The 16,290-nt window shown below is 33.9% G+C and overlaps 1 protein-coding gene across 21 annotated transcripts in view; it reads right to left on the reverse strand.

Annotated features, from left to right (window-relative positions):
• Positions 1-16,290, reverse strand: part of SESTD1 (SEC14 and spectrin domain containing 1) — a 133,899-nt gene that overhangs the window by 45,645 nt on the left and 71,964 nt on the right. For all 21 annotated transcript variants that reach the window (XR_014829844.1, XR_014829846.1, XR_014829843.1 and 18 more), the window contains 4 exons: positions 8,988-9,101; positions 7,750-7,847; positions 5,156-5,211; positions 2,196-2,407 (listed from right to left, as the gene is read on the reverse strand). Coding sequence is in view for 16 of the 21 variants with exons in the window: in XM_084999991.1 (XP_084856117.1) it covers positions 2,196-2,407; positions 5,156-5,211; positions 7,750-7,847; positions 8,988-9,101 (480 nt within the window). In the remaining 5 variants the exon portion in view is untranslated. The remainder of the gene's footprint in view (positions 1-2,195; positions 2,408-5,155; positions 5,212-7,749; positions 7,848-8,987; positions 9,102-16,290) is intronic.

A 16,290-nucleotide genomic window follows, 5' to 3' on the forward strand; every position in this document is an offset into this window, starting at 1 on the left:
GGAAGTTAGGCTGTTGGGCTGTTGAGAAGTACACTTCCCTCTCAAGATCAAACACTTGGAAGTGGTAGAAGAGGGGAGACCCAGGTTACCAGGGAACTTGTATGCCATTCTGCTATTTCATCTTTAGGGTTTTCAAAGATACTCTCCAACTACTTGGCTAAAGTTTATCTGAGTTTAATATGAACTATCATTAACTTATGAATATATTACAAAGAAAAAGTTATATATAATTAATATATGCTCAGAAATCTTCAGTTTATATGTAGTTATCATGAGATAAAGCTTAAATTCTTTTTCTGGAATTCAAGAGCTTCCATGATCCAGTCTTTCCTTCCTTTCAAGCCTTTTTCCCCATGACACTCTGATGCTATAGTCAGGAGTCAGCGAATTACAATCCACAGGCCAATTCTAGCTTAGCACTTGTTTTTGTAAATAAAGTTTTAAGAAGCACAGTCAAACACATTTGTTTACACAATGACTATGCATTATAATGGCAGAGTTAAACAGCCATAACTGTTAAGGAAAAATGTACAGTCCAAAAAGTCTAAACATTTACTAACTGGCCCTTTATAGAACAAGTTTTTCAACAACTGAACTGGACTTCTAGACTGAAATATACTTTAATGGGAGTAACTATAATAGTTATCATTAATCAAGTCCTGGGTTCTTTCAACAAACTTTCAAGAGAGAGCCCTTTCCCCTGTTTTAGTTAATAAAAGAAGGATGAAAGAGAAAGCAAGAGAGGAAAGAAAAAAAGAAGAAAGTCAAATCGAGGCTCAGGTGGGTGAATAATGTGACCATTTTCACAGAGCAAAATAAGTGGAGAAACTGGGATTCAGATCATGCTAGATGACCATGTTCCAGGACTCAAAGGCCTAGAACACTTCCCCCGGTGCCCACTACTGCCTTTTTCCTCAATAGGACTTATTGTTTATGCATGCTACTCTTTCTCCTCTACAAAATGCCGATTTTCCTTTAAAACCCCAGGGAGGTACCTGGTGAAATCTTACACATTTTTGGGTACAAAGTCAAATGTTACCTCTTTGACTAAGTCTTCCTAGACCACTGCAACAAGAGGAATAATCCCTCCTATGAACGCTCACAGCACTTCAGTCATACCCTGGTGACACATAACACTATCTCGCTCTTAAGTTTACTAACAGCAAAATACAAGTTTACTTTTATATCCTGTAGAAAACCTAGCACAATGTCATAATAAGTACTTAACAATCACTTATCTAATGAATGAATCTAGATAAAAACATTGAGACACTTCTACTCTGGATTTTTTAAATGAATTTACTAAATAATTCAACAGATTAAAAAAGCTATCTTTTTGTTTTGTTTTGTTTTGTTTTGTTTTTTTAGGGCCACACCCGTGGCATATGGAGGTTCCCAGGCTCGGGGTTGAATCAGAGCTACAGCTGCCGGCCTACGCCAGAGCCACAGCAACGTGGGATCCGAGCCGCGTCTGCGACCTACATCACAGCTCACAGCAATGCCGGATCCTTAACCTACTGAGCAAAGCCAGGGATCAAACCTGCAACCTCTTGGTTCCTAGTTGGATTTGTTTCTGCTGTACCACAATGGGAACTCCCAGATAAAAATCTAGAATGTAGTCTAAATACAGAAATATCTTCCTCAGTATTGACTTTTAGTGTTTTTAGCCTACTTATAAGAACAAACTTTAACAGGAACTAAAAATTCATAAGTATTACATACATTTAAAGTTTTTTTTTTAATACTATCATACAATAATAAAACTTAACATTATAATTACTTATACTAGGCTACCATTTTGCTAGGACAGAAAAATTCTTCATAATGCCCAAATTAACAACAAAAAACTTAAGTTATTAGAAATTTAAAATCAAGTATCAAAAATAAAATGTTATTTATTGTAAGACTATAGAGACCACAAGTGATGTTTCTAATGACTAGTTATTTCTGAAGTTCTTTCTATAGAGCGAGCTAAATGCTCAATGTCATTACTGCAGAAAATAATTTAAATGCAAATACTAATAGTAAAAAAATATATAATTTAAAATAGTTCGAGAGTCTGGTTTGATTTTTCTCAAGTGCTCTATATAGTGTAAATAAGATTTAGTAAAAAATTAAGTACAGAGTAGAAATTATTTTAAGAAATAACATTTAGAATTAAAAAAGAGTTAAATATATTCAAAGCAGACACCTACCTGCATCACTTTCTGTTGAATCTCTTCTAACTGTGTACGCTTACTACGCTGCCTACAAACTTCCTGGTAGCGGGTATACTGCTCTCGCAGTGAATCTAATAATTTCATAACCTGTGGCTGTGCAAGCAGTTCGTCATCCATAGGAGACCATGAGACCCCTCCATCTGAGCCATTAAATCGACGCTGCTGTAATTCGGATAACAATTCATGCCCTTTATGAATGAAAGATACTTATAATTAATATCCATACAGAAATACAATTCTTTTCAATTTTCTAAACTCTAGTCCCTTATTTTTAGAATGTATTGGCCTATATGTTTACATCTCAATGTAAATAGAGGAAGATATATGTCATATATATACTATACTATATAGTTAGTACACAGTATATATGCTATGTGTAATTTCTAGATCAGTTGGTTGATCGATGGATCTATCTGTCTATCTGTCACAGTGCTGGATTCACTGCTCAGAATATTATGCTAATTAATCCTCTTTCCCCGCAGAGCACAATTATATTCTGTGATTTCTGTCTGATGGTACTAATTAGTATGTTTTGTCTGACAGTACTAATCAATACTAAGCAATATGTTAGAGTATTTCAGTAGTAATGAAAATCCTTAATCATAGCACCTAAAAGAAATGTTGTTGTGTAACAAATGGATGACTAAAGAAAGAAATTCTTTACTACTGATATAAAATAATATTTAAATAATCTCTATTTGTATGAATCTCTACAACATATTAATTAACAGAATCATGAGGGGCCACATTAGTTTAAGAACTATATTCAATGTTATTTGATTATAGCAAACTCATGGAGAAAATCATTCATTCATGAGAAATTAAAATTACAGAATTTTAATTTCTGTAAAGCTAAAGAAATTAAGGCTAAAAGTGAAATAGCTTTTTTTTTTTTTTTTTTAGGACCATACCTGCAGCATACAGAAGTTCCCAGGCTAGGGGTTGAGTCAGAGCTGCAGCTGTCTGCCTAAGACATAGCCACAGCAACACGGGATCCTGAACTCACTAAGCGAGGCCTAGGATTGAACCCACATCCTAGGACTGAACCCACAACTTGCGGTTTATTCACTTTTAAAATTGTTAATATTAGGAGTTCAATTCGAGGCCTAGGATTGAACCCAATCCTCATGGATACAGCAACTCCGGATCTGAGCCGCATCTGTGACCTATCACAGCTCACAGCAACACGAGATCCTTAACCCACTAAGCGAGTCCTAGGATTAAACCCACATCCTCATGGATACTAGCCGGGATCATTACCACTTAGCCACAATGGAAACTCCTAATATTAACAATTTTAAAAGTGAATAAACTGCAAGTTGTTTTTCCAGGATAATACTATTCTAAAAGGAGCCCCCAAATAAGCAGATATTTAAATTCTCTTCTCTTCCATTTTTATTCAAGAAAATGGCCTAAATTTAAATGGCTTTCAATAACAGAAATGGATTTTTTATTATGATTTGGAGGTACTTCCAATTTATAAAAAACACCAAAGATTGTTCTAAATGTCTCCATTTTATATACTCTTTCTATTCCTACTTTAGTTCCTTTTAATATTAAAAAGGACTTAGTGGCTTATAAACGTAGTTCTATAATACAAACATAAAAAGTTTCTTAATTCAATGGCATAAGCAGCATTTGAAATGTTAAATATAAATGTGGGATTAAGTTGTTAACCTAAAGGAATATTTTCACTGACAGTCTACTCTATCTTCTAACCATGTAATTTTTTCACAGATTATAATTATTTCTTCATTCTTTCCAGAAGATCTAAATAATACTGAAAAAACTTGGGACAACTGAATCAATTCTGAATATCCAACAAAGATATTCAGAATTTATTTCTTTACTCCTTATTGCATTTTATAATTGGAAGAGCACCTGTTTAAAGACTTACAAAAAGTCTTTAAACACACAACACACACATACTCTTAATATACACTATATATCCATAAAAGTCATTAAATCAGAACAAATTTTTTTTTCCTACTTGGACAACTGTTACCTTTACTATCTTCCTTGTGGATACCATTTCCATTAGAGAAGCAGAATCACATAAAGATTTCAAAGACCATACTTCAAAACCAGACTGCCGTGATTCAAGTCCCAACTCTGGCATTAGTGGTTGTGTAACTTGCTAAACCTTTTAATGCCTCAGTTTCCCCCTCTTAACACTGAGATAACAAAAGTACCTACTTCACTGGGTTGTGGTGAAGGATAAATGAGTTACCATGTGTAAAGTGTTTAGAACAGTGCCTACTACACAGTTGAGTTAGAATTACACCCTATTATTAGAAATAAAATTAAGGTATTTTCACGTAAAAGAATTCCAGTGGGTTCTCCTAGATTTTGTGAAACCATTACTAGAGCTATCTGGGCTAGAATATACATACCATGCAGCACTGAACACACACTATGTGCAAGGCCACTGCAAGGTGCTAAGTGTTTTTACATTGTAAAAAACTACAACCAGTGGCTCTGGATTTAGATCTTTTTTTTAGTATTATAGTGATGGAGCTTAATAGTTATTTGATTCTAGCAATTTATTTAATATCACTAAGCCTTGGCTTTCTCAAGTACAAACAGAAAATACTACTAATTATCTCAAGGGTTAGTGAAATGAAATATGAAAATACAATGATAGAAACATAATGCATATTCAATAATCCTCATAGCAACCCAGTGAAACATTTCATAAATAAGGAAATAAATTAAAATATTTCAAGGGAGAGATAATTTATCATAATTAATAATTTTTTTAATATTGTAGGTATTTTAACACAGTTAGGTTAAACCAAAGAGCAGTGTGAGAAACTTCCCCTTGAGTTTCTACCACATAAAACACACTCAATCAATGTTTACTTCATGAGCCAATTAACATATGATTGGTTTAATGGATTATGATTATCACTGATAAATATGTTTTTTCATCTTACCTGTCTGAAGAACAGTTTCAGGATCAACTGATGGAAGAAAGTTTAAATCCACAGACCTGGAAAGCACCAAAAAGAGTAATTTTTAAAGTTATACATATGTATATCTATATAACTTAAGAAAACCCTTCATACATATTTATCGAAACAAAGGCACACAGTATGAAAATCTGAAGCATATTTGTCCTACCCATATAATTTCTCTTAAGCATTAGGAAGCCCATTACAGACAAACACCAGTAGCCAAAGAAATATCACAAGTATAAAAAAATCACAAAATACACTACTTGGAAAATTCAATTTACTGTTAACTATAGTATTATTTTGAGTATATCAAAGGAATCCATTTTAGTATTTATCCATTGGATATTTGCTTCAAACTGAAATTTGTCACTATATAATAACCCAGAAATGTTAACATTAAATATACATGCAGCCATCCTCTAATCAAAAGTTTACCTAACTATATAGCAACCTTTGAGAATTGCAAATACCTTCTCTAATATTCATGTATATGTGTCCCCTAGCAGTTGTACTCTCTTCTCTATACTAATTATGCTTCATTTGCAGCTAGACCATGGCCTTTAGTTTCTTTCTTTCTTTTTTTTAATTTTTTTATTTTTGTCTTTTTAGGACCAGTGTGGCATATGTTGGTCCCCAGGCTAGGGGTCTAACCGGAGCTTCTGATACCGGCCTACACCAGAGCCACAGCAACGACAAATCCGAGCCGCGTCTGTGATCTACATACTCCAAGGCTCACAGCAACGGAGGATCCTTAACCCACCGAGCGGGACCAGGGATCAAACCCACAACTTCATGGTTCCTAGTCAGATTCGTTTCCATGCACCAAGACAGGAACTCCCACCTTTAGTTTTTTAAACACATGTGGTAAGTAGGAGATGAAGGAAAGACAGGGTACATTGGCAAATCAAAGCCTAGAGCCTTGCTGCTCTAAGCGACAGCGCTTGCTCTTTATCTTTCACTTTTGTCAACTGATCTAGGCCTTCAGTTCTTAGTCTAAATGCTTCCTGAGGACTAATGTAAAGAAGGTGATGAAAATTTGCAAGAGGAACTTTTATCATCTGAGGTTTAAGAGAGACTAAGTAATAAAAACTGAATTCCTTGGAGATGGATTGGCAAATTCAAGATTTTACTTGATACTTCATGCAGTCACTCAAACCATCATTTATTTCCCAGTGTTTTGAAAAAAATATTAAGTGGTGCAAAAGGGGTTCCACTGGCATGTAAGTATAGGGAATTTTAAGGAAGCAATTAAACAGGTTTTTTTTTTTTTTTTTAACTACAATGCTTCCTAAGAACCTGTAATCTATCTGTAAATGTCCACAATTGTTTCCAAAGAGAGAAACATGGTAAACAGTATTAAACCCTATGACCATGAATTCATTTTCTACAGGCACTCTCCTAGGATGTCTTTCCTCAACATGATATTGAGAAATACCAAACCTACTCTGGACTTCAGAAAAAAAGAGGTTTAGCAAATATTTGTCAAGTAACTTGTGTGATATTTTCAATTCCTAAACCACAGCATATTAAGTGTGTGTATGATACCTATACACACACTCACATATTTACATACATGTGAAATGTTTACATTTACTTTTCTATATGGCCCCTCTCTATAAGATAATAATGTTCCCAAATGTTTGTTACAACTTTAGATTGACATGGTTTACATTAAAACGTTTGTTTTCATATTTTTACTTTGTTTTGAATCAAGATTTGGTGTTAAACTATGACTTTCTCACGTCCCTCTTACTTCACTATCTCAGTAAACTGGTCAGTAACTACATTTGGATTCACAGAATAACAAGACGCATTCTATCAAGGTTCCACTGTAATTTTAAGGTCAGATTTAAAAGAGATAGACAAGAATGAATGTTGATCCTTTCAAATTTCCTAGTGAAAAATTACTGTTATAGTAATGACTTTATTACTGAGGATTAATTTGCTTCCTATAGTGCTTTTTACCGGGGGAAAGGGAACTGGCCTGAAAATTGTTAAGGTTGAAAAGTTCAATGGAAATATGTTAAAATGATAAATCTAGGTAGTTACATATAAGTAATACAAATGCACAATTACTTCATCCAGTGTCATGAAATACTAAATTCCCCAAGTTGAACTCATATCACATATTTTACAAGGACTCAGGAGCTCTACAAGATAGGAATGTAAGTGCTAATGTATTTAAATAAGGATATAATGATTTTATACAGTCTTTTCCATAGTCTTTACAATCAAAGTAAAATTCTATAAAGGCGGAAAATTATTTCATTTTGAAAATATGCTCCTGCAAAGACGAATATTTTACACAGCATCAGAAAAAGGTAAATATATTACTACTCATTTTTTAAAAAGTCTTTTTGTAAAGAAACTTGGATTTAAATCAATAAATTTTACATGTATAAGCAATTCTCAATAATTAAAAAATAGATTTAAGTCAATTTTTGTATGCCAAGTTTGACTGAATAGAGATTTGCTTACCTCAGTTCTTTTAGCTTGCATTAACAATAGAGTCATCTTTTAATAGATTAATCATAGCTTTGCAAAGGTGTAATTGCATGACTCTAGTTACCTACCTTTCCTTTTCTTGCTGATTTCCTTTATCACTTCCATTGTTAATCAAAGCAAGTTCATCTAATAATGATGTAGATTCCTTTGTAAATTTCTCAAAAACCTACAGTATGAGATTTTAGTAACATATTAAGAATAATCTTAATAGTTGATAAAGTACTTAAAGATTTTCAACTAACAGCAAAAGAATTAGTCAGGCAGGATTCCTGCTCCCTCTCTGGATGGCATTTAGTACATTTTAATCACCAGAGCCCAACAGCGTAGAAGACAAAAAACAGCTTCTTAAAACAATGGAGATGAGATTGCTTCCTAAAACAATAAATAGTTTCACTGGATAAAGAATTTTAAAAATTTAAATGCCCTCAGAAATTACCTTTATTCCTCAGACCAGTTTATTTTTGTCCCTATGTTTCCTTGAGAAACATCTGTACCAGCAACAGTTTTAACTACGTGAACATTATTTAGACCATTTGTAACCCTCTAATTTCAGTTAAAGAACATTTTTTATGTTATTCTATTAACCACTCTGGTTGCATGTAATAGTTTAAAAGTTTTATATACAAGCATGTAGCATAAAAATAAATTAGTTATAATTTCAATATGATTTCTTAAAATATTTCTAAAAAAGGATTTGGGCAAGTCTGTTTATAATAAAATGGCCATTGATTTGTCTGATATCATTGTTCAAATACAATGAAAATCAAACTGGTTATCCATTTTGGAATATCCAAGAGTTCATTATTCTTCCAAAAAATGAGCATATAATCTAAACTGAGTTAATTTTAAGTTTGTTCTTTTAGTCCCCAGCAGTTTGATTAAATAATGCTGCATTATACAGAGTAGCAGATTTCCAAAGTCTGGCCTGAAAAGGAAGATGAATTTTCAGAAATGAAAACCTTCACCTGTCAATCTCCTCTTCAATTCAAATTGATGTCTATATCCTCTTTGAAAATGTTGTATCAACTAGATTACCCCTCAGGAAATTATGCTACTTTGTTAATCTAATAAAAAGTTTTACAACTTTGACTGCAATATTGTTATTAATGACAACAGTAATAGCTAACACTTGTGAATTTGACTCCAGAGTATCTGCCTTCAAGCATTATGCTATCATGTGGTATGTATTATATTTTTTCAGTTTTATAAAAAGGAATGCAATCTACATTTTAGTTGATTAAAATGAAAGTTAACAAATGTCTTATTTATAGGTAATAGCTTTTTTATCTCATTGTAATATACCAACCAGCCTCTTATTTAACCAGTCCATGTGATCATAGGTGAGACTCCCACCAAAATCTTCTGTTAACTGGCATGGTTCTATGTAACGAGTCAATTTATTGGCGGACACTAAAATAACCTATAAAGGTAAAAAGGAAAAAAAAATTAGTGAGCCATTATTAAAGACCATGAAGTAATGAGGAAATAAAATTGATTAAAATATGTACTACTATTCCCAATATGATGATGTATTATCAATTTATTTGTTATACAAGAGCATTTAAAATCAATTACATATCTCCTAAGAAATAAGCTATCCTAAATCATTTATAATACCACATTTCAGAAAACAAGAGACACTAGCAGCTCAGATGATTTTCAAAATCTTAGCAATATTAATAATTTCTTGGTAATAAAAATCAATTCTTTTAATAGAATGATGTACTCAGCAAAGAATTTTCACATGGCCTTAAAATTAGCTAGGTTCACTAAAATAGTAAGTACGAATGAATAATAAATCTAGCAATCAAAAAATTATACACTTTAAAGTTTCTCTAACATTCCTTTGATTATATGCTAATGAAACATATCCTCTAACAGCAGAATAAAACTCAGGATAACATATACTAATATTTAATTTGAAAAACGGAACTAAAAGTAGGAAGAAGGTCGGGGAATTCCTAAACTTGAAACTTACATATTAAAATGATACTCCTTTAAATCTAAAAACTTTAAAAGATTCAAACATAAGTTATAAAATAAACCAAGAGATCATTTTAGCACTAAATAAAATTTCAATGAAGATATGCATGAATATAAAAGAAACAAGATATATGGTAGAAAGATATTCAAATGGTAGTGCTAATGCAAAAATAATACATGGAAATTTGAGTCAGCCAAAAAAAAAAAGACTTGATAAGAAAATTAATGTGTCCAGCTGGGAAAAGCACCATTCATACTCTTAACAAACCATCTAGCATGAAAATAAAGAGGAGAGAGGTACCACAAGAGAATGGTGAAGGGATGACTATAAGATGACATGAGTGATTCTCTAGAGATGATGGAACTATACTGTATCTTAACTGTGGTGAATGATTTATGTGTGTCAAATCACATAAAACTTAGAAAAAAGAAGGAATTTTATTGTAGGTAAATTATACTTTAATAAACTTAACTTTCATAAAAAGGGAGGGAAACCCCAACAACAACATAAGGAGGATTTGTGAAAGAACTTCCAGAGAAATAAAGAAGGAAAAGAAAAATTCAGCAACCTACGTGATATGTAAAACCAGGTACATCCATACTATATACGAAGTTATAATGGAAACTATAAATGAGGAAAATCAAAAAGACTGCATACACTCTAATGAGCAGGGAGTACAGTGGGAAAGGAGTGGGAAATTACATCAGGAAGATGACAAAAACATAGCATCCATGGTTCATAAAACTATCAGAGAAAAATAAATCCTATCATAATCAGAGTTTAAACAAACTGCTATTGCTAACAATACAACAAATGGAAATTAAGAGCCTTAGATGTTTATGTTAGAAAGAAAGGCTGATGATGAGCTAAGTGACCTACCTAAAAAGTTTGGGGGCAGGAGGTGGGAGGATAACAACAGAATAAACCCAAAGCAAAGAGGAAGGAGGTGAGAAATTCATAAAGTCAAAAGCTGTTCCTTGAAAAGACTAAAAGAAAACCAACAAAGTTCCGATAAGAAAGAACAAGAAGAAAAGAAAGGCACAAATAAAAAAAACCCTGCCTACACTGACAGCAGTGGTTTATAAGAAAATATGGACACAGGACAATCTTTTGTTAATAACTATGCAAATTTACCAAGAGTTAGCAAGGGTGTTGGGCAGCATAAATTCATAAACAATGTAAACAGACATATAAATTTTATCCATCATTAAAAAAATTTTATAGAGTCCACATTCCTATAAAATTCACTGGTGGCTGTTCACAGTGAAAATAGTAGATTTGCCGTGTAGACAAGGAACTCTAAAAATGCCAAAGGTAACAAAAACTAAATAACGTATGTGAAAAAAAGCAGTAGTTTAAATAGTCAACTGACTCAGAACCATCCTCATTTTAAATTAACAATTTAGAAAACTATCTCCTGTGGTGAGCGTTTCCCCTGCAATAATCTCATCTTTACTTGAGAGCGTGAGAGGGAGGCGAAAGTGCAGAGGAGGCCAGGAATACAACCAGAACTGTTTTTGGATAATGAATGTTTCAAAAAGAATGAGGGAAACAACATTTAGGAAGAGTCTGTAATAGCAGAAAAGAATCTTTCTGTATTAAAATGCTACATATCTGAGAATTGCCTTTTAGAAGTCAGTGAGGAGTGGCATCCTAAAGAGGAATGAAAAGCACTTCTCCCAGCACACAGCAAAAGTACTCTGTTTACAAAGGCAAGGAACTGTTCACATGCCTTTGGAAAATGACACCACTTGCCAGAATGCAGCATATAAACTATAGACAACTGCTTCTAAGAGGAAAAATTCAAGTTTGAACAGACAGACAATTCAACTTCATTCTAAGTGATGGCAAACATCATAGAGGGATACGATTTCACAAACAGAGCAAATTCGAATCACAAGCAAAAATAAAATACGCTGTTTTTCTGGAGGTGAGAGGTCAGGGGATTTAGGCCTCAAGTAAAATTAAAGTGCTAAAGGGAGTTTCCACTGTGGCTCAGCTAGTAACCAAGAGAACACAGGGTTCAATCCCTGGCCTTGTTCTGTAGGTTAAGGATCTGGCATTGCTGTGAGCTGTGGTGTAGGCTGGTAGCTGCAGCTCCAATTTGGCCCCAAGCCTGGGAACTTCCATGTGCCACACTTGCAGCCCTAAAAAGAAAAGAAAAATTAAAGTGCTAAAAAGGGAGTATGTGTAGAGAAAGAGATTTCTGTAAATTAGAAAAGCAGAGAAACAGATTATAAAGCAAATAATGCATGTGAAAGAAAAAAGAGAAAACTGACATATTGCAGAGTCGATGTGGTAAAATAAATTTGGAATCTCCCAGTAGGTGGTTTTCTCTAAATTATTCATTGCAGCTTCTTAAGTTACAAAAACTAGTAAGATTTCCTACATTCCTTTCTGCTAAATTCTTAAAGGAGCACTCATATGGCACACCTAGGAATCATTTTATCTTATGGAAAATGTTTTATTACCTGGCAAAGAGAAAATTTTTTTTTAAAAAAATTCAGACCCCCAAAGCAATCATCAACAAAATTAAAAGCAATATTAGAAAACAAGGGTCTCAAACATTGTATTTAGGTCATATCTATTATGTCTCACTCCATTTCCCCCATGATTCTAAACAAGAAAAGGTAGAAATAATGACATAATTGCAAAAAAACCTAAAGAAATATTTTCCAAAGCTACAGAAAAAGCTGTGAAATTTTTTTTCTTGGCCTTTTCTAGGGCTGATCCCATGGCATATGGAGGTTCCCAGGCTAAGGATCTAATCGGAGCTGGAGCCACTGGGCTACGCCAGAGACACACCAACATGGGATCCAAGCCAAGCCGCGTCTGCAACCTACACCACAGCTGACGGCAACGCCAGATCCTTAAGCCACTGAGCAAAGCCAGGGACGGAACCTGCAACCTCATGGTTCCTAGTCGGATTCGTTAACCACTGCGCCACGACGGGAACTCCAGCTGTGAAAATTTTAATTGAGTTTTTTCTTACAGCATGTATAAGTTCCTAGGCCAGGGATTGAAACCATGCCATAGCACACCAACCCAAACCTGCAGTGACAACAGCGGATCCTTAACCTACTGTGCCACAAGAGAACTCCAAGTGATTTCCTAATGAATAAGAAATAAAACAGTGAATCAGAGCAAAAATATTAACTACAAAAAGACACAATGATATTATGTTAGAATATTAAACACACTAAATCGGTTCTATATTCTATAAAACTCAAATACTTACTAACACTATCACCACCTCTTAATTGATTGATAGACCATATTCTAGCTTAAAAACAAATCTCAAAAATTAAACAATTCCTTATTTGTAGATAAGATGGAACCACAAACTCAACATTCCATTTTCCAATAATGCATTTTCCAAAGGTACTGAACATTTTAGACTGTCCACTGCATTACTCTAAAGCAGTAGTTCCCAGTTAAGAAAATCCTGTAACATTCCACAGTAGCCTAACATTTTCCCCTGAACATAATATAGAATATACAATGACCTTGTTTTAAGTTTAAAAAAGATTTTACTAACTTTTCATAAAATACTGAATCAAAGTGAACTTCATAAAACAAAGTAAAAAGAAAGACCAACTTTACCTTTTACCACCTAACAAATGGCATTCATAATCTTTAAAATAGTTATCTAATATTTAGAATGACTTACAAATCATTTAAAAACTTGTCTTTCTTTTCTTTTCTTTTTTTTTTTTTTTTGTCTTTTTAGGGCCACACCCACAGCATATGGAAGTTCCAAGGCTAGGGGTCACAATAGAGCTGCAGCTGCCAGCCTACACTAGAGCCACAGCAACATCAGATCCGAGCTGTATCTGTTACCTACACCACAGCTCACAGCAACACCAGATCCTTAACCCACCTAGCAGGGCCAGGGATCAGACCCGCATCCTCATGGATACTAGTCAGGTTCACTACCACTGAGCCACAGCAGGAACTCCCTCATGTTGGCTTTAAGACTACAAACAAATAAGGATGATAAAGAATATCATATCATCAAAACAGAGGAGAAACTATTTTTATAACCTGATCTTTGAAATTCAACTTGTATACTGAAAAAAAATTCGGCTGGTTTATTTTTATAATTTTTACATTTCTTTTTAAGCAATTATATATGAGAAAAGGTTTGTAAGCCTGGCCTAGTAGATAACTCTTTGGTTTTGTCTTTTTTAAAATTAATTTTTATTTCATATTGGAGTACAGTTATTTACAATGTTGTGTTTATTTCAGGTGTAAAGTGATTCAGTTATACATATATATCCATTCCTTTTCAAATTATTTTCTCATTCAGGTTACGAAAGAATACTGAGGAGAGGTCCCTGTGCTGCACAGCAGGTCCCTGTCAATTATCTATTCTATATACTGCAGTGTGTATACGTTAATCCCAAACTCTTAATTAATCCCCCTCTCTCCTACCTTTCCCCTTTGGTAACCACAAATTTGTTTTCTAAGTCTGTGAGCCTGTTTCCATTTTGTAAATAAGTTCATTTGTAACGTTTTTTTAGATTCTACATATAAATGATACCATATAGTATTGTCTTTGTCTGACTTCACTTAGTATGATCATCTATAGGTCCATCCATGTTACTGAAAACGACATCATTTCATTCCTTTTTATGGCTAATATTCCACTGTATATATGAACTACATCTTTATCCATTCCTCCGTTGATGGACACAGGCTGATTCCATGCCTTTGCTATTGTAAATAGTGTTGCAGTGAACACTGGGGTGCATGTATCTTTTTGAACTATGGTTTTCTCTAGATATATGCCCAGGGGTGGGATTGCTGGATCACATGGTAGCTCTATATTTAGTTTTTTTAAGGAACCTCTATACTGTTCTCCATGGTGGCTGTACCAATTTACATTTCATCCCTTTTGTCTATACTCTCTTTAGCATTTATTGTTCGTACACTTTTTGATTATAGCTGTTCTTACTGGTGTGAGGTGATACCTAACTGTAGTTCTGATTTGCATTTCTTTAATCATTACTGATGTTGAGCATCTTTTCATGTGCTTTTTGCCCATCTGTCTGTCTTTGGAGAAATGACATATTTCTCCATATTATGTACATATTCTGCCCATTTTGTGATTGGGTTATGTTTCTGATATAAAGATTATGAGATGTTTGTATATTTTAGAGATTAACCAACCCCTTGTTGGTTGCTTTGTTTGCAGATATTTTCTTCCATTCTGTGGGTTGTGGGTTTTTTTTTTTTAATGGTTTCCTTTGCTGTGTAAAAGCTTTTGAATTTAATTAGGTCCCATTTGTTTATTTTTGTTTTTATTTTCATTACTCTAGGAGATGAATCCAAAAAAGATATTCCTGGAGCTCCTGTTGTGGCACAGGGGAAATAAATCTGATTAGGAACCATGAGGTTGCAGGCTCAATCCCTGGCCTCACTCAGTAGGTTAAGGATCTGGTGGTGGCGTGAGCTGTGGTGCAGGTTGCAGACATGGCTCGGACCTGGCATTGCTGTGGCTGTGGCTGTGGCCGGCAGCTGTAGCTCCGATTAGACCCCTAGCCTGGGAACCTCTATATGCCACAGGTGTGGCCCTAAAAAGGAAAAAAACAAAAACAAAACAGATGTTACTGTGGTTTATAGAGTGTTCTATGTTTTTCTCTGGGAGTTTTATAGTATCTGGACTTACATTTAGACATTCAAACCATTTTGAGTTCATTTTTATATATAGTGTCAGAGAATTTTCTAATTTCATTCTTTTACATGCAGCTGTCCAATTTTCCTGGCACCACTTATTGAAGAGGATGTCTTTTTTTCTATTGTATTTTCTTGCCTCCTTTGTCATTGATGAGTTAACCACACCCACATGGATTTACCTCTGAGCTTTCTATCCTGTTCCACTGACCTATATTTCTGTTTCTGTTCCAGTACTATACTGTTTTGATGACTGTAGCTTTGTAGTATAGTCTGAAGTCAAGGAGCCTGATTTCTCCAGCTTCATTTTTCTTTCTCAAGATTGCTTTTGCTATTTAGGGCTTTTTGTGTTTCCGCACAAATTTAAAAATGGTTTTGTTCTAGTTCTGTGAAAAATATTATTCATAATTTGATAGGAACTGCATTGAATCTGTACATTGTCTTGGTAGTATAGTCTTTTTGATAATATCGATTTTTCCAATCCAAAAGCATGATGTATCTTTCCATTTGTTTGTTTCATCTTTGATTTCTTTCATCAGCATCTTATAGCTTTCAGAACACAAGTCTTTTGCCTCCTTAGACAGGTTTATTCCTAGGTATTTTTCTTTCTGATATAATGGTAACTGGAATTGTTTCCTTAATTTCTCTTTCTGATCTTTCATGATTAGCATATAGGAATGCAAGAGATTTCTTTGTACTAACTTTGTATCCTGCAACTTCCCTAAATTCACTGATAAGTTCTAAAAGTTTCCACTGGCATCTTCAGAATTTTCTATGTATAGTATCATGATATCTGCAAACAGTGACTGTTTTACTTCTTTTCCAAATTGGATTCCTTTTATTTTTCTTCTCTGATTGCTATAGCTGGGACTTCTAAAACTATGTTGGATAAAAGTGTCTTCCAGATCACTTATCCATTTTTCTGCCTCATTTACTCTACTATTGATTC

This window comes from Sus scrofa, chromosome 15 (genome assembly GCF_054392235.1).
Source record: "Sus scrofa isolate SSC_HxYL_T2T_F1_AM1 chromosome 15, Sscrofa_HxYL_maternal_Yorkshire_Landrace_v2.0, whole genome shotgun sequence".
Taxonomy (NCBI): Eukaryota; Metazoa; Chordata; class Mammalia; order Artiodactyla; family Suidae; genus Sus; species Sus scrofa.